Genomic DNA, 15,609 nt, shown 5'->3' on the forward strand with positions numbered 1-15,609 from the left:
TACATTATTCTCTTTTTTATTAGTAAATTATTGCAGATAAAATCAGGTTTTTATTGTGAAAATGTTACCTTAAAAACTGCAGATCACATTAAAAACAACTATTTGAATTCATTTAGTTACAAGTTTAATTAAAAAGAGAACGGATTCATAGTTAAAAAACTTTTTATGTTTATAAAAAAATCTTGAACAGCAACATGAATGAACCACAGAGCGGTGTGACAATTTAAGGAGTTTTTATCTTGACATTTTCAGAATTGGTGCTCTGTAGAATATTATATATAGGACCACTGTGAAAAATGTCATTAGATATGAGTATGTTTCATATGGACCTGCTGTATGTATACACATACACTCCTACATGTACGTGGGCTGGCGTATATTTGTATTATTTCCAGTGTACATAGCAATAGACAAAATTTAAAGTATGCAAGGGATTAATTAAGAAGGCTCTCACTTCCTCCTGGCCAAAATTTTGGACCAGTTTGTGATGGAAATTCATCAACACTAGCTTTTTTTGGTACTTTTCCTCTATTTAAGTCTTTTTTTGAAGGTCTATTTGAAATAAACAAAGAAATAAAAAACAAATAGATAATTTTGAGCAATGATATTCACTAAGATATAAAAACTCAAATAAGAAAGTAGTGTTAAGACATAGTGTTGCTGTTTGTGTATTTTTTTTTCAATAATTTCCCTACAATTGTTGTTTTTCTATAAATAAAACAGTAGAGTTGGCACGACAAAAAGCTACTTTGATTTTTGTATTCTGCATGAGCAAGGTCGATTCAAACCTTACTTTGGCTTACGACTTGAAAGACAAAACTTGTAAACAATTTATTTACATTTATATGTACTTCTAGGACATCCCTCCCTTTCTTCTTGTGGTTGTGTTACATCACTGTACACATTGTGGTGTCCTTACAGTTAGTTGTAAATTTATTTCAGTATTTTGAGACAACAAAATGCTCATTCGAACTCTGATTTATGACCAAATCCTTGACTTCCACCAAGTAACAACACATCTTCTGCACAGGTGGTGACAAAAGTAACAACAGGCATGTTTTGAATAAAATACACTTACCTGGGCCCCTTTCTCTCCAGGCGGACCCTCCTTACCGGGATGACCCTGGAAAACATGGCGTCCCGTTAAAAAAAGCTTTAAGATTGCCTTCAAAAACGTTTAATTGAAATTTTTAGCTTGGATGATGACAGGAAAGTTAGTTCAGCTACCTCGTGTTCCAATTTCCACAAAACTTGGAAAGCGAATTTGTTCTAAAATTCATAATTAATCGATTTACACAGCAAATGGGTTAAAAAAACACACCAAACATGTGTCCTGTCCACCTCCAATAGACCAAATTCACCAAAAAACAGACAAAACCTGCACCATCTTGATTTAAATGTTTAAAAAGGTGATTAGGTCCCCTCTCTGATGATCTTTTGATATATTGTAAAGAGGTTTCTGGTGGTTTTTTAATTATAGTTTGGTCGTCTTTTGCCAAAATCCTAAATCCTGTGTTGTTCTTTTAGGACATAGTTTATGAAGAGCAGAAAAAGTTTTCTAGAAATTTGCCTTTGACTTATTGGTAGAGCAACCCCGCCTCCTCTTCCTGTCACCCATAACTAAAAAAAATAAAATGTAATTTTTATAGGGGTGGGTCTTTAAAAAACTCAAAGTCCTGAATTTTGCTTGTTTTTTCTAAAGCAGTGATTTTGTTTTGTTTTGTTTTTCTTGGTTTGATGCTCTAAATAGGACCAGTAGCACACATTACATGACGGATAGGGATGCCACAGTGTTTGCACTGGTATATGGGTTCATTATGAAGCGCATGGCACACACGGGAACACCTGGCACTTTCCACCTGAGGTGTGAAACGGCGGCAGGAAGTTGTAAATCTGACGCCTCCAGAGCCTGAGGACAGCTGTGGAAGGTGCAACATGGGCAACAATGGGCCTGCTTCACAAATCCTATTGGTCCTTTATTGTGTTTGTTCTGGGGAAAAATGCTTTAAGGAGCCTTCTGGAGCTGCTGGTCAGCCTTATAGTGGATGAAGGATTGGTGCATGACGCAAAACAAGGTCAGGTAATCAGAAAGGAGCAGACATTTGTCAAATAGGCTTCAGAAAGCCTGCACAAGGAATTATTTATAGCCTGAGATCCAATTGTTTTTGCATAGGAAAAATGTTAGGATTTTTAATTAAGTAACACAATAAAAAGGTTTTTACACTTAATAACATTTTACTTGGAGCTCCACTTTCTGACACTGAGATGTCAAAGAAAGATTTAAGTGTAAAAAAAACAAATATGTATGTCAGGCAAACTACAGCCATTACAGCCCAAAACATAATGTAAATACATTCAAAACAAGGTGTTTAGTATTGCCTTATTTTGTAATGTTGTATCATTAAAAGGCATTTTTAATCTATGCAAGTATAGTAATTTTGAATTGGACAACAATATTCTTTTAAATCTCTAAAAAGAAATCAGTTCTTATAAGTACTATAAGCTACAAGTGAAAGTAAAAATATAATATAAGGTACATAAAAAAGTACAATCATGTAAAAAATAATACAAGTAAATATTTAAGTATTCTATGTTAAAAGTATAGGTAGTATAAGTCAAAAGTTTTTGTACTAAAAGTCTGAAAGTTTGAACTTAGATTTAAGACTTCCAGACAAATACTAGCAAATTCTAAAACCACTAAACAAAACAAACGAACAAACAGTAAATTATATTTAATACACTATCTTAAAAGAAAATTGTAATTTTTAATTTAATAATCTATATTTTAAGGATACCTTAGCAATTTAACAGATCCCTTTTTAATATTTAATCTGAATAAAATTGGGATTTTCGGGTGGGAAAGTGGCTGAAGTGTTGGCTCTAAAACAAAATGGATTGAGTTGCAAAAAGAGGTGGCTGTGTGGGTGTAAAGGGCACGCACAGGAGGCCCGTCGGCTCCAGGTAATCCGGGTAACCCCGACCTGCCCTGTGGCCCCTGCAGAAGAGAGCAGAAGAGAGACACAAACAAACAGAGGTCAGAAACAGTCGCAGAATTCTCCATTTCCTCAGGTTCCAGAAAAATAAACAAAGAAAACACAGGCTTTTTTAGAAAAAAAACTACTGCTGCATGCATACTAATCTACCTCAGGGATTTCTGGTTTCAGTTTTCTTATTGAAGTATTTTTTTTTTCTTTTACGCTAATGATTCAGATTTACATTTATAATATAGTTTTCGATCATAACAGGAAAACAAACCCACTTTTTCTCCAGGTGGTCCTATAGGGCCTTGAGGACCAGGCAGACCCTGCAAAGACCGACACGATCATTAGTCGCTCCAGAAACACAAAGAATGCTAAAACCTTATGTGAAAGCCTATTTGCTGAACCCATACTAGCATTAGCACGCTTGCAGAACAGAATACACTTCAGTATTTGCCCATCTGCTCCAAAATGTGTGATAGTGTGTGTGTCGCCTGTTCCTGCACAGCTTTGCAGGGATTCCTCCTGCATGAAGCTCCCTGTCAAGTTTTCCTGTTTTAGAATAAATCAAAAGCACAAAGGTACGCTTGTGTGTTATATAGGGGAAAATGAGGGAGCGGGGAAAGGGTCAAAAAGCTAAGAATTAAGACCTCTACTGTATTTTCTGCACTTAGAAGACTCATTATCCGGTCTCATACACTTGCTGCATCTGCAAACATGCAGCTACACGATGAGGCAGAGGAGGAAGTGGTATGTTCGTCCACCAAAATGAGGCAGGCAATACAGAGGCAAAAAAATTAAATTAAAATGAAATTTAAAAAAGGGGCAAATTTCATTCTCTAGTGCTCCAAGATATAAGTTGCTCTTTTGTCTATCTACCTCACTTAATGCACCTAATAACAGAAAAAAGTAGAACAGTATCTCCTACAGTGAGTTCAAAGTAAATGTGACTTCCTACTAGTAATGTTGTTTTACAATCAAGAAAAGACTTTTATGTTTAAAATCTTTTTTTTTCCAAAGTTTCCAATGGGAGTCTGCAGCATTCGTCCCTACAACACCAGCATATTTTCATCACCTTCTCTTCGCTGTTGTCAGGTGTCGTGAACAGGTGCATAACTGATTTATTCACCTGCGTTCCTGGAATTCCCTGCTGCCCGGGTGGGCCAGGCTCCCCCTGTGGTCCCTAAAACAATGAAACAAGAGTGTTCAGAACATCACACAGATCTTTAGCCTACAGCTTCAATGCATCATCAAACCTTTGAAAAGTGCACAAAAGTCATCGTTATGGGTCCAAAAGAAGTATTTATTTGCTGTTTTGTCTTTTAGATACACGTTGGAATTTCCAAATAGGAATTTTCAAAGGAAATTGTATGATTAAAGGTTTTTGAATGTTTTTTATTAAACAAAACAGTATCTTCCTTTTTTTTTTTTGCAAAAAAATAACAAATTTTCATTTGGCTTTTCAGCCATTTTTATGATTTCTTCTTTGTTTTTTTCCTACAGATCATTAAAGAATTTCCGCCGTGATCACCAACAAAAGTGGCTGAGTGTGATCATCATTGCAGGTTCAGTGGAACAAAAGCTGCTTCGAGGCACAGGAATGACCTCTGACCTCCACAGCTGTGCACCCTGAAGGGATTTTTACCAGCCCAACACACACACACAAACACTGCAACCCGGGCCAACTGAGAGGGTGGACGCATTTGAGCGTCAAGAGCTGCGTTTAGGTCTGTTTACTGACAGGAAGTTGTGTTTGTACCATATTTCCTTTGGGACCTGGAGGCCCGTCAACTCCAGCGACGCCCTGCAGAGAGTATCGGAGAGAAGGTGTTTCAACCGTCAGTTACAGGAGGGGTTATCGGATCAGAGAAAGTGAAAAGTGGGGATTATGACACTTACAGGACCTCCAGGGGGTCCCGGGGGGCCACGAGGTCCCAGCAAACCTCGAGGACCCTAAGAAAAAGCAAGAATACTCCAAGCTCAGACACAAATTTTCCTGGAATGTCATAGTTTTTAATTGGCTTGTTTAGCTACAAATCTCTAGCTCAAAAAAACGTCATGACATCCAGCCTTACAGTCTCTCCAGCTAATCCTCTGGGCCCGATCTCTCCATCCTCGCCCTGAGGAAAGAAGAGTGAATGTAATGAAATATCCACTTCAGAGGCTCAGCTTTTGGAGTTTTGATTCAAACGAATAAAAGTCGGAAATGGCCGGAATTTGATTCTAGCCTTCTCTGAACTCCTGCAGCAGTCACAGCCTTTTTTCAGCCAAATGTTGTTGACTAAATGCAGTCAGAGCCTGAGGGAGGTTGGAGGTGGAGAACTTAAACTTAGTTAGGATGAAGGGCGGAGGGCGGGGAGGGGGGAAAGGTCAAACTTAAACTGTCCTCCTCTTCAGTTCAGTCTCCTCCCAGCTGCCTTTGCCTGAGGCCTGAGCTGCTGCTGAGGTGCAGCTCGTTTAAATCGAGGTGTCACTGACTCACTTCAGCTCGGGGCGTTTTGATTAAAAAAAAAAAAAGGACAAAAGAGGAAGTACTTACTCTCTGCCCATCCTCTCCGGGCGCACCCGTTGGTCCCATCGGCCCCGGCTCCCCCTGAAGAATAGGAGAGTGTCAGAAAACAGACACAGTCTGGTGTTTGGGGCTGAACAAACCACTTTGAGCTTCAGCTTTGTGAATCAGCCTGGAGCGTTTTACAATTTCCATTAACCTCTCTGCTGATTCTCATTTTAAGAAGAAGAGCTTGTTTTGAATGTTTAGAGGCGTGTGGAGTAGTCAAGAATTCTACTTAATGACGAGTAATAAAACTTTAAACTAAGGCTAATCAGGTAGAAGTAAGAAGGAGTCATTCAAAGAGCAGTTTAGGTAAAAGTTATTACACTTAACTAATGAAAAAACAACTTAAAGTTCCACTCTGATCATCTTTTGATCCATTTTCAAAGCGTTCCCAGTGGTCTTTTAAACATGATGATGCCATTTTTAGCCTAAATCAACAAACCTGTCATTTTGTAGGACATAATGTCTGCAGAAACGCAGGAGTTCAGTAGAAACCGTTTGTGCAGAGCAACCCCGCCCCCCTTCCCCTCCCCGTTGCTGAAAGCTTGTGGCCCAGCCAGCGTATTTTCTTCATCATAAATGCCCTATTTTTTGGAGTATAAGTTGCAGTTGCTGTGGCTGGGGGTGCGACTTATATGTAAATTTTGTATATTTTCACTAAATAACGAGGCTGATTTGTTTGTGGCGTTCCCACCAACAACCACTGGAGGCCACTGTAGGTATGTGTTGGTATTTGCTACTGACAGCAGAAGAAGAAGCACAGCTCAGTCTTATGAGGGACCCGGCTGCAGATAAGATGGTGCTTGACTTCTTCAGCTGGAAGCAGAAATGATACAACTTACCCTAACTGTAATGCTAGGAGTAACCCTAAAGCAGGGGTGGGCAAACAACGACTTGGGGGGCCATATGCGGCCCGTCAAACTATTTAATCTGGCCTGCCAGACTAGAATAAATTATATTGATAATCCATGTGTGTTTTCCGAGTCGGATAGTCATTTTTCCATTCATTCCAACACCACATGAGCGCAGCCTTTCTTTAAATGTTTTGTTTTTCACTGACGGACATCAACCCATCAGTGCAATTGGTACAAAGATGAGAACAAAAGCCACTGCTCTGAAATGTAGCATAGAAATTGAAGAAAATAAAAAAAAAGATACATTTTGTAACAATTTAGCGTTTGGCCGCCACATTCTGTTTTTCCAAATTAAAGGATGTTTTCGTCCAGATTCCATGTTATTTCTTTCCCTTATGAGGTATATTACCAAAAACACTCCACGGGTCAGCTCCTGGCCCATCCCTTTTGTCAAATTTTAGAACCTTTTGTGGCCCACGAAACAAAAAGTAGTTTGCCCACCCTGGCTCTAAAGTGTTCAGGATTGTAAAATAACTTTTATCAAAGCTTAAAATGGGAAACATCGTAATTGTCAAGGTTGGAAGGTTATTTTCGAGCGATATAGGACTTCTAACATTTTTGTTGATGTTAGTAAAAAGTAAAAGTAGTAGTTCTTAATCACAAATACACTAAAATAAGGAAACTATTCTAAAGGTCACATTTAAGGTAGCAGTAGAGTAAATCAAACTAATTTATTACAGTTTTGTACCAGTTAATGGAAGTTTACCTGTTTATCTTATGGTATGTAAAAGAATTAGTCGTCTAAATGGGATGTCTGCAGCAAAACTAAAATTAATTTAATCTTCTATATTTTATTGGATAAAAAAGTAAAAAGTGTTTAGGAGAGTTCAATATCCTTTTATTCCAAATGGAAGCGTATGAAATCTGTAAACTGTTGAAAACTGTGTAGAAAGTTTTTTATTTAGGAAACTTTAAAAAAAAAAGAAGTGTATATATATATATATATATATATATATATATATATATATATATATATATATATATATATATATATATATATATATATATATATATATATATATATTTCTATGATTTGGGGGAAATAAATGTTTTTTTTAAATGTGTTTCTCACCCTGTGTCCCTTTTCACCAGGCAGCCCAGGAAGTCCGTCAAAGCCGCGATCGCCCTAAAAACAAAGCAACAAAACAATAAATGAATCTAAAATATTTAAAAATAAAGTATTAAGTTTGGTCGTCAATGCAAATACATGTTATCCATTTGTGATCAGTAATAGGAAAATAAATGTTGGTACCTTTGAGCCTGGCTCTCCGGGCATTCCCCGAGCGCCATCAGCACCAGAACGACCCTGAAAACCGGAAAAAAATGAGAGTTAGGTTTTGGAAATTGAAAAAAATATATATTTAAAACTAAAGACTTTTTTTCCAGTTTATTTTTTGTCCCGTTATCCTAATCTTCTCCAATATTCATTTGCTGGCTTATATGGTGTATTTGATAAATAATCTGGATTTTGATTAGGTTTTACACAACAAAAGCTAATCTTTCTCTACTTTATTGGATTACTCAAAGTATTTTTGTTAAAAGTTAAGAACCACAAAGGAGGGGGGCAGAACATGTGACTGCCCAGAGCTAGCAACAGCAGAGCAAACATATATTTCTGGGGAGTTATTTAATTTCTATACGACACGAAGGTCAAAGATCAGGAAAAAAAAGTCTGCCACCAAAACTTTATTGAAAAAGTTACATCCAAGTATGGAAACGACGATGGAGTATTATAGCCACCATAAAAAATACGTGAGGATGCATTTGCAAATTATGATTAAAAAGGTCACAATTTACAATAATAAAGTCCTAATATTATGAGAAAAAGTTGTACAGTTATGAAAAATCTGAAACAATTTGTGAGAATAAAGTCATCAATTTATGCTTGAAAAAGTCTTAATTTTTTCAAAAATAAAATGTCACATTTAATGTTTCAACAAAGACGACAGAAAACTAACTATTGAATTTATGTTACAATTCAAAGAAATCTGATAAATGTCACACTGTTTAGGAATCTGTACTACCTTATATGAATTAAAAATTTACAACTTTATTTTCATTAAGTAGCAACTTCCTTTTTGAAAATCATGGCTTTTACTTTGGAAAATTATGATATTTTTCTCATAATTTATTATGACTTTCCTTAATACATTTTTAACTCTTTTTCCCCATTATCATATGACTTAATTCTCATTACCCTACAACTTTAAAAAAAAAATATTTTGAAACTTTATTCTCGTAAGATTAGGACTTTTTTGTTCTTGCAAAATGTTTTTTCTTACAATTATGTAACTTTTTATTTTCTAATTTATGACCTATTCTCATAAAATTAATTTTTTTCTCACAAATGTACAGCTTTAATCTCATAAAAGGCTGACTTTATTCTCTTTTTTTTTAAATTTACTGTTTTTTTCTCGCAAAATGTTGACTTTTTTGTTATAATTTTACAACTTCTTCCTCATAATTATATGCCTTTTTTTCAAACATTTTTGGCTTTTTTCTTATCATCATACAACTTTACTAAGACTTTAATCTTGTAAAATGTTAACTTTTTTACCTCATCATTAAATGACTTTTTAAAAAACTTTTCTGACTATGATTTAATTTTTCTAAAATGTCAACTTTTGTCACAATTTTATCTCTTCATTCTCGTATATTTGACTTATTTATTTACTTTTATGGCTAACGCTCCGTCATAGAAAAAAGATGCAAATGATTAAAGAAGAAAATTCTTATTCGAGAAATCTTTTAAATGTCTTTCTTTTAGCTTCTTTATTAGCATTTTTTATTTTAAACAAATCAAATTAATATTATTGTTTTTTTAACCCAGACCCTGAATCAACTACAAGCCAGTTTTTTTAGCCAGTTTTCAGTTCCTTCTATTTGAATCCAACTGGGTGAAAATCTTTTGCCCTTGTTTTGACAAACACTTTGCCCCACATCCACAGCCAGCGTTCCAGGTTTGTCATTTTCAGACAGATTAGCCTCTGTGTGAGTGCTTCATGGATTGGATGGAGGCCCATAAGCACACATCAACCAATCGTTTGTTGGAGAGAAAATAATCCTCTCGGCATTTGAGGGCCGATTGCGCACAGAACCACAAACATGAACTCTGGGTGTGTGTATGCTTGAGGTGAGCGGGTTCACTCACCCTTTTGCCAGATTTGCCAGCTTGTCCAGGAGGCCCCTGAATGCCACGAGGGCCCTGAGCAGAGAGAATCACACCAGACCCGTTAGACTGACGTTGACCCAGAATCTCTGTTAGTTAGCTCATCAGTCGGGACTCACTTGAGGACCGGGGTCTCCACCTTCACCTTTCAGTCCAGCAGGACCTGGTGGACCCTAAAGGAAGGAATCCCAATCCAAACATGCCACATTTACCGTGTATTAGTATTTTTTCTGATTCCTACAGTCACACTTGGATTTAAGAAGAAAAAAATAATACAAAAAATATACAGTAGGTGGCAACATTTAGCTTCAGTAGAGAATATGTTCAACAATGGGGAAAGTAATCCACACATCCTTCTTATTGAAACTAAATAAACAAGGAGTTTGCCTATTGTATAAAATCCGTATTATGAATCGCATAATACCAGATTACGTGTTTCCATTGAAAAAGAGATGCAAAAACATCACTCCCAAATCAGAAAAAACACAAATAAACCTTTAAAAATAGGATGAATTTAAACTGATAATTTGCAGAACTTTGTATATATATATATATATACCTGTTCCTTTTGGTGCTAAAGTATTGAAGACCACTGTGGCCTAACAGGGTTTTGCAGAGCCTTTTCATGCAGGTACGCACTAGATCAAGTATCAACATGAAAACGAGGAGGGGAGGGCAGTAACGCTTAACAGTCAGGTAGTGTCCACTGAGCATGTTTTGTTTGTATAGCTTTAACTATTTCACCTGATCAAAAAAATAAACTATAGAAAGTGATAAAAAAAATGGTCGGTATAAGAAATGTTTAAAAAAAAAAAGGAACTCTTTGATTAAACCTGGTGAAGCCCAGTTAGTGCTCCAAATAATCCGTAATTGTCTAAATGAATGCACGTTCGGTGACGTGACAACGGTTAATAAACACCTGCAGACCCTAAAGAGTTGACTCACCACTGGCCCAGATCTCCCAGTCAAACCCATTGGCCCTGGGGGGCCTCTCATCGCCAGCTGTGGGATAGAAGCACAGAGAAATAACCTCTACTAGATCAGATTTCTTAGAAAAAAATGTATCTTTTCAGGAGACAATATTTTGTTTCTTCAAAGTTTGGAACATGTTTATTAAAAAAACGCTTGGTTGGTTGCATTTCACGTGGTTAATGGCTACATTTTTCTAAAAAAGAAACATTATCAGCTGTTTCCCTTTGCTCACTGTTTTATATCAAATATATTTTCCAAAGAGCACAAAATCTTTATCATAATTAGCTCATAATAAGAAGAAATCTTGTTTTGATTTCATATGAATAAATAAATAATTACTGTATTCATCCCACAATTGGGAAATTCTTTCTCCGCATTTGACCCATCCCCTGGGGGGAGCAGTGAGCTGCAGACTAGTCGGCTCGGGGGGCGACAGGGATCGATACACCAACCGTTCAGTTATTGTACGACCTGCTTTACCGGCTGAGCTAAACTGCAACTCACAGTTGAATTGATCTTTGTTTTGGACATGTATTTTGAAAAACCTGATTTGGAGCAATTAGTCACAGTTGCAAATTCTAAATCAAAGACTTTTTCTGGACCTCTCATCCACTGCCAATGATTTGTGTTACACCTGCTGATCCACCCTACTCGTGAATTGAATGAAAAAGGCCAAAGTATTTTGAAAAGCCTCTCCATGTGTTCCAAACGGCCTTTTCATCTTGGGCTCCTCAGCCAGCTCTGCACGTGTCCAAAATCCGGGGCAGTCAAATCCCCAATGAAAAACTTCCAGTTTCCTTCCTCTTCTATTACCCTTTACAGAGTAAAGACAGAGAGAGAAGGGGGGGGTCAGTCCCTCTTACTCACTCTGGCCTGGGACAGGATGGCCTGTGCTTGAGCTTCTTGGGCTGACACCACTGGACCTTTTTCGCCGTCACCACCAAACCGGAACTGTTAGACAGACAGATTGTTGTTGCCAGCGTGTCAAAAACACAAAGAATTCAGCTCTGAGGAAGATGTGTTTGGTTAAAGACACTGGTGTGAACTCACTGGCAGCATCAACATGGTACCCGGAGGTCCTGGTAAGCCATCAGCACCAGGCAGACCAGCCCGACCAGGCGGACCCTGCAATGAAAAACAAAACAAAAAAACCTTAGCATCCAAATCATCCCTTGAAGTATTTAAAACTATAGAGATAAAAAAAGATCTCTTACAACATTAACAAAATAAACATTTTTTTCAGACATAACATTATTCCTAATGTTATGGTTTAATGGTTTAGCACATCTAATGTTGAAATCAGTCATAAATGGTTTGGGGTTCGATAAATCTAGAATCAAAGCTAGATACCAGTACACACCTAAAAATATAAAGCTAACTAAAAAGTATAGCATATTTTATCCATTTGTCAATCAAACTGCTTAAATATTGTACTAAAACCTTAAAAGTATGCTACAAATACATATTTAAATGATATAGATGGAATATAGCACAAACATACACCTGAATTTTTACTATTGACCCATTTTAGAAAAAAGAGAGACTCACATCTAGACTTTGGGCATTAGTTTGCACGATATGAGGAAAACTTGCGATGTGAGACATTATAATACATATTCTGCTGACGACATGACTTGGGATGCACAAAAAAAAAAAAAACTAATATATCACTTCTATTATATTGAGACAGTTTTATTCATATTAAAGTCAACATAACTTACATTCAACTCCAAATGACCAACGTCTACATAGTCGGCGGGCATCTAACTGTTTGATTTGTCAATGACACAAGGACGTCCATCCGATTGGTCGAAAGCGTAAAGGGATTATTTGATTTATTGTTAAATACTTCAAGCGGGTCAGGGAGTAATAAACTATAATGAATACATTTCAGTCTAAGCAGGTCTTAGATTTTTGGTAAGGCTCATCAGGTAAGCCCTTAAGCACAGATTTAATTTGAATAAAAATCAAAACAAAATCAATTTATTACATTCTATCAATTATTACCGACAATGTCAAAAAAGTACCATTGGTTTTGGGTCTGAGTACAAAAAAGTTTCAAATGACATGGTTTCAGTTACTACATGTCATGGTGGAACAATTAAGAGTAAAAAAAAAAAAAAACTTTTACGACTTTTTACGATTTTGAGCTTTTCATTTGGCAGTTGTCAATTTACCAATGAAGTATGAGAGAAGTATGAGAGAAAAAAACGATACTACAATAGCTTTTTAAATACAAATCAAATTAAAAAGTATTAGTGTGCATATTATTTACATCAAACATTAACAATTTGAACTTTTTAAAAAGAGATCTTACAAAATTTAGGCATATAACAAGCCTATGTTACTATTTTTTTTGCCTGTAAACAAAGAACTTTTTCATTTAGTCCATTTTTTTAAACAAAAATGTTAACTTACTCTGTCCCCAGGATCTCCAGGGGTGCCTTGGGGTCCTTGGAGGCCTGATGGTCCTGGAAGACCCTGAAGACGATTTTTAAGTTAACAGCCCATATTCATAAACCCATATTTGTAAATACAAACGACTTACAGCTGGGCCTGGTGGTCCTGGTGGTCCTTCGATCAGCATACCCTTAAGAAGACAGGGAGCACACCACAAATACTGTTCTTAAGTACTGTGATCTATGTCGTCATTAATAAGGAAGCAGCAGGAGTTAGAACCTATTTAACATTAAGGAACATCAACATTTTGGACCTTACGGGTTCAATAACAGCCGGCTCGCCCTTCTCTCCCTTCTGGCCAAAGGCTGCAGCAATCTGTATTTACAAAAAATAAAAATAAAAAATTGAAATGAAAAAACATTCTTTATCAGAAAAAAACATCACGGATCAAAAACATTTGAACAATTATTGAGATAACTTTAAATCAAACAGTGTGGGCACATTTTCAGCATGCGCGACTGAATGCAAAATACAGACATTAAGTGATATGACATTGTGGAACAGAAGAGGAAAGATGTTAGTCACAAACAGAAAGAGCAAACCTTCACTGCACATGCTTGGAATGATGCTATATTTCCATTGCATTGAAAAATTGTATTGAAGAACTGAAAAATAAAAATATGTAAATCATCACCAGTAGTGATCATACATATATATGGAAGTGATTTCACATAGTAGGGAGTCTAAATATATACGAATATACGTATTCAGGCAGCACAGTTATCAATTACGAGTCAGATTGAATACTATTCCACTGAAAATTATGAAAAGGGGGCAAGAAAATTCCAGAAAATAGTTTTCTGCTACGTTCACAGGCATGACCATTTCCACTGAAAGGATATGTGTGTTTCGGACCTTCGAGTTCAAAACTCTCGCATTCACGTGTAGATTTTTGTAGTTTTTGAGCTCTACCTATAACCATTTTACATGTGTTGAAAGTTAAACTAGTTGAAGTTTGACCAATTAGGGACTCGGATTTGTTAGTGACGTATGGGTAGCATCCTTTAAAAAATAAATAAATAAAGCTTCTCAGCTGTATTCCATATATTGGAATACAGCTGAGAAAAAAAAAAGCCTGGAGCAAGATTCGTGAGATTTGCACCACTTTTAACATTTTGCACCTAGACTATGCCAGCTGTGAGTTCATGTACTAGTATTCAGTAGCAACAGTCCAATTTAAGCACCATCTGTGAAACCTGAGTTCAAGATTGCCCATTTTTGAATGCGCATCTTAGCAGTGCACAGGAATAATTTGGCATGAGGAAGGGTCAAACTAACAAAATAATAATATTTATAATTAGTTGTTTTTTTAACCTGTCAACAATGTGGTGATGGACAAGTTCAAAACTGTAACATTGTAAAAATATTGAATTTCAAAAAGCTCTTATAACTGTGTTTGTTTTGTGTTTTAGCAGTGATTCAAAGACTGTCTGTAGGGGAGGATGTCACAGACAGGTTGCTAATTAAAATACAAAGAAAAAGAGGTAAGGATGGAATAAAGCCTCTGGGAACATTTTTAGAGTACAGCTGAGTTTTCTGGGGTTTTTCCAAATGATTTGCCAAGTGATTGTGGATAAACATGTCTATATTGTGTCAGAGAAAGATGCTTTTTCAACCAGGAAGTAGAAATTTTATTAACAAAACACAGATGCATGCATCACCCCTGTCTTTGCTTTAACGAGACTAATGACACAGAAAGTCGTACAACGTCAATGACACATTTTTCATGCCAAGGAACTACAGGTCATGCACTAAACAACAGACTGAGCCTCTATCCCATGTTCATGCAGACACCTTTCCTTCACCGGGTCAGGAAGGAATACTTACGGTGCTCTCGGAATCGTCAGTTTCGGCAGCGACCCCAAGCCCTACCCCATTATCGTAGGCCGCCGTGGGTTTAGACGGGTCAACTCCGTACTCATCATAAAGCCCATAATCATACAATTTGCTGTCAGCCTCGCCCAGATCAAACTCTTCCACGTCATATTTCAAGTCATATGCACCAGTGTCCAAGTTGTCCAGTGTTTCTGGGCTAGTGTGGCGTTCTGGAGCAGCAGGAGAGGCTTCGGTGGCGTATGCACCAACAAAATCCCCTTCCACAGCCTTTTGGGTTTTAGCCGTGCCAAGAAGAAGGAAGTAATGGTTTGCAACCAAGGAAAGAAGAAAGTTAGTCAAGCAAATGATCTGCATGTTGTTAAACAGCAACTTTATTCTTTATGAAATTGTACATTTTAACATAAAACACTTTATTTCATGACGCATTTGACAGTCTTCCACAAATGGAAGGATATTAAAAAATACTTAACTCTTCCAAGACAAAAAATATGCCAACTAAAGCAAAGTACATCTAGAAAAGTCATGCAATAAATAAAGTGTTTTCAGAATCACTTAAAGATCTGAGTTTCTAAGTATGATGTCATCTCAGCCTTCTTTTCCTTCCCTTCCTGCAGTCACAGGTAGCACAGTGGTGCAGAAAGTAAAGAAAGACGCTGTCTGACATACAATTCATGGTTTCTGTACTTGTGATCTGAGACAAACAACATCCTTCTGTTTGTCAAGAAT

At 36.7% G+C, this 15,609-nt stretch overlaps 1 protein-coding gene across 6 annotated transcripts in view; it reads right to left on the reverse strand.

Moving 5' to 3' along the window:
* col11a1a (collagen, type XI, alpha 1a) overlaps window positions 1–15,609 on the reverse strand; it is a 99,829-nt gene that overhangs the window by 50,290 nt on the left and 33,930 nt on the right. For 4 of the 6 annotated variants that reach the window (XM_078938660.1, XM_078938661.1, XM_023950179.2 and 1 more), the window contains 18 exons: window positions 13,306–13,362; window positions 13,136–13,177; window positions 13,006–13,068; window positions 11,638–11,712; window positions 11,455–11,538; window positions 10,561–10,617; window positions 9,735–9,788; window positions 9,598–9,651; window positions 7,699–7,752; window positions 7,519–7,572; window positions 5,518–5,571; window positions 5,054–5,098; window positions 4,878–4,931; window positions 4,738–4,782; window positions 4,108–4,161; window positions 3,260–3,304; window positions 2,942–2,995; window positions 1,079–1,123 (listed from right to left, as the gene is read on the reverse strand). In XM_078938660.1, coding sequence (XP_078794786.1) covers window positions 1,079–1,123; window positions 2,942–2,995; window positions 3,260–3,304; window positions 4,108–4,161; window positions 4,738–4,782; window positions 4,878–4,931; window positions 5,054–5,098; window positions 5,518–5,571; window positions 7,519–7,572; window positions 7,699–7,752; window positions 9,598–9,651; window positions 9,735–9,788; window positions 10,561–10,617; window positions 11,455–11,538; window positions 11,638–11,712; window positions 13,006–13,068; window positions 13,136–13,177; window positions 13,306–13,362 — 990 coding nt within the window. Of the gene's footprint in view, window positions 1–1,078; window positions 1,124–2,941; window positions 2,996–3,259; window positions 3,305–4,107; window positions 4,162–4,737; window positions 4,783–4,877; window positions 4,932–5,053; window positions 5,099–5,517; window positions 5,572–7,518; window positions 7,573–7,698; window positions 7,753–9,597; window positions 9,652–9,734; window positions 9,789–10,560; window positions 10,618–11,454; window positions 11,539–11,637; window positions 11,713–13,005; window positions 13,069–13,135; window positions 13,178–13,305; window positions 13,363–14,874; window positions 15,151–15,609 lie in introns of all 6 variants that reach the window. The other 2 variants (XM_023950175.2, XM_023950176.2) reach the window with 1 other exon arrangement.

The sequence above is a fragment of the Oryzias latipes genome, chromosome 20 (assembly GCF_053564925.1).
Source record: "Oryzias latipes strain Hd-rR chromosome 20, Olatipes_Hd-rR_3.1".
Taxonomy (NCBI): Eukaryota; Metazoa; Chordata; class Actinopteri; order Beloniformes; family Adrianichthyidae; genus Oryzias; species Oryzias latipes.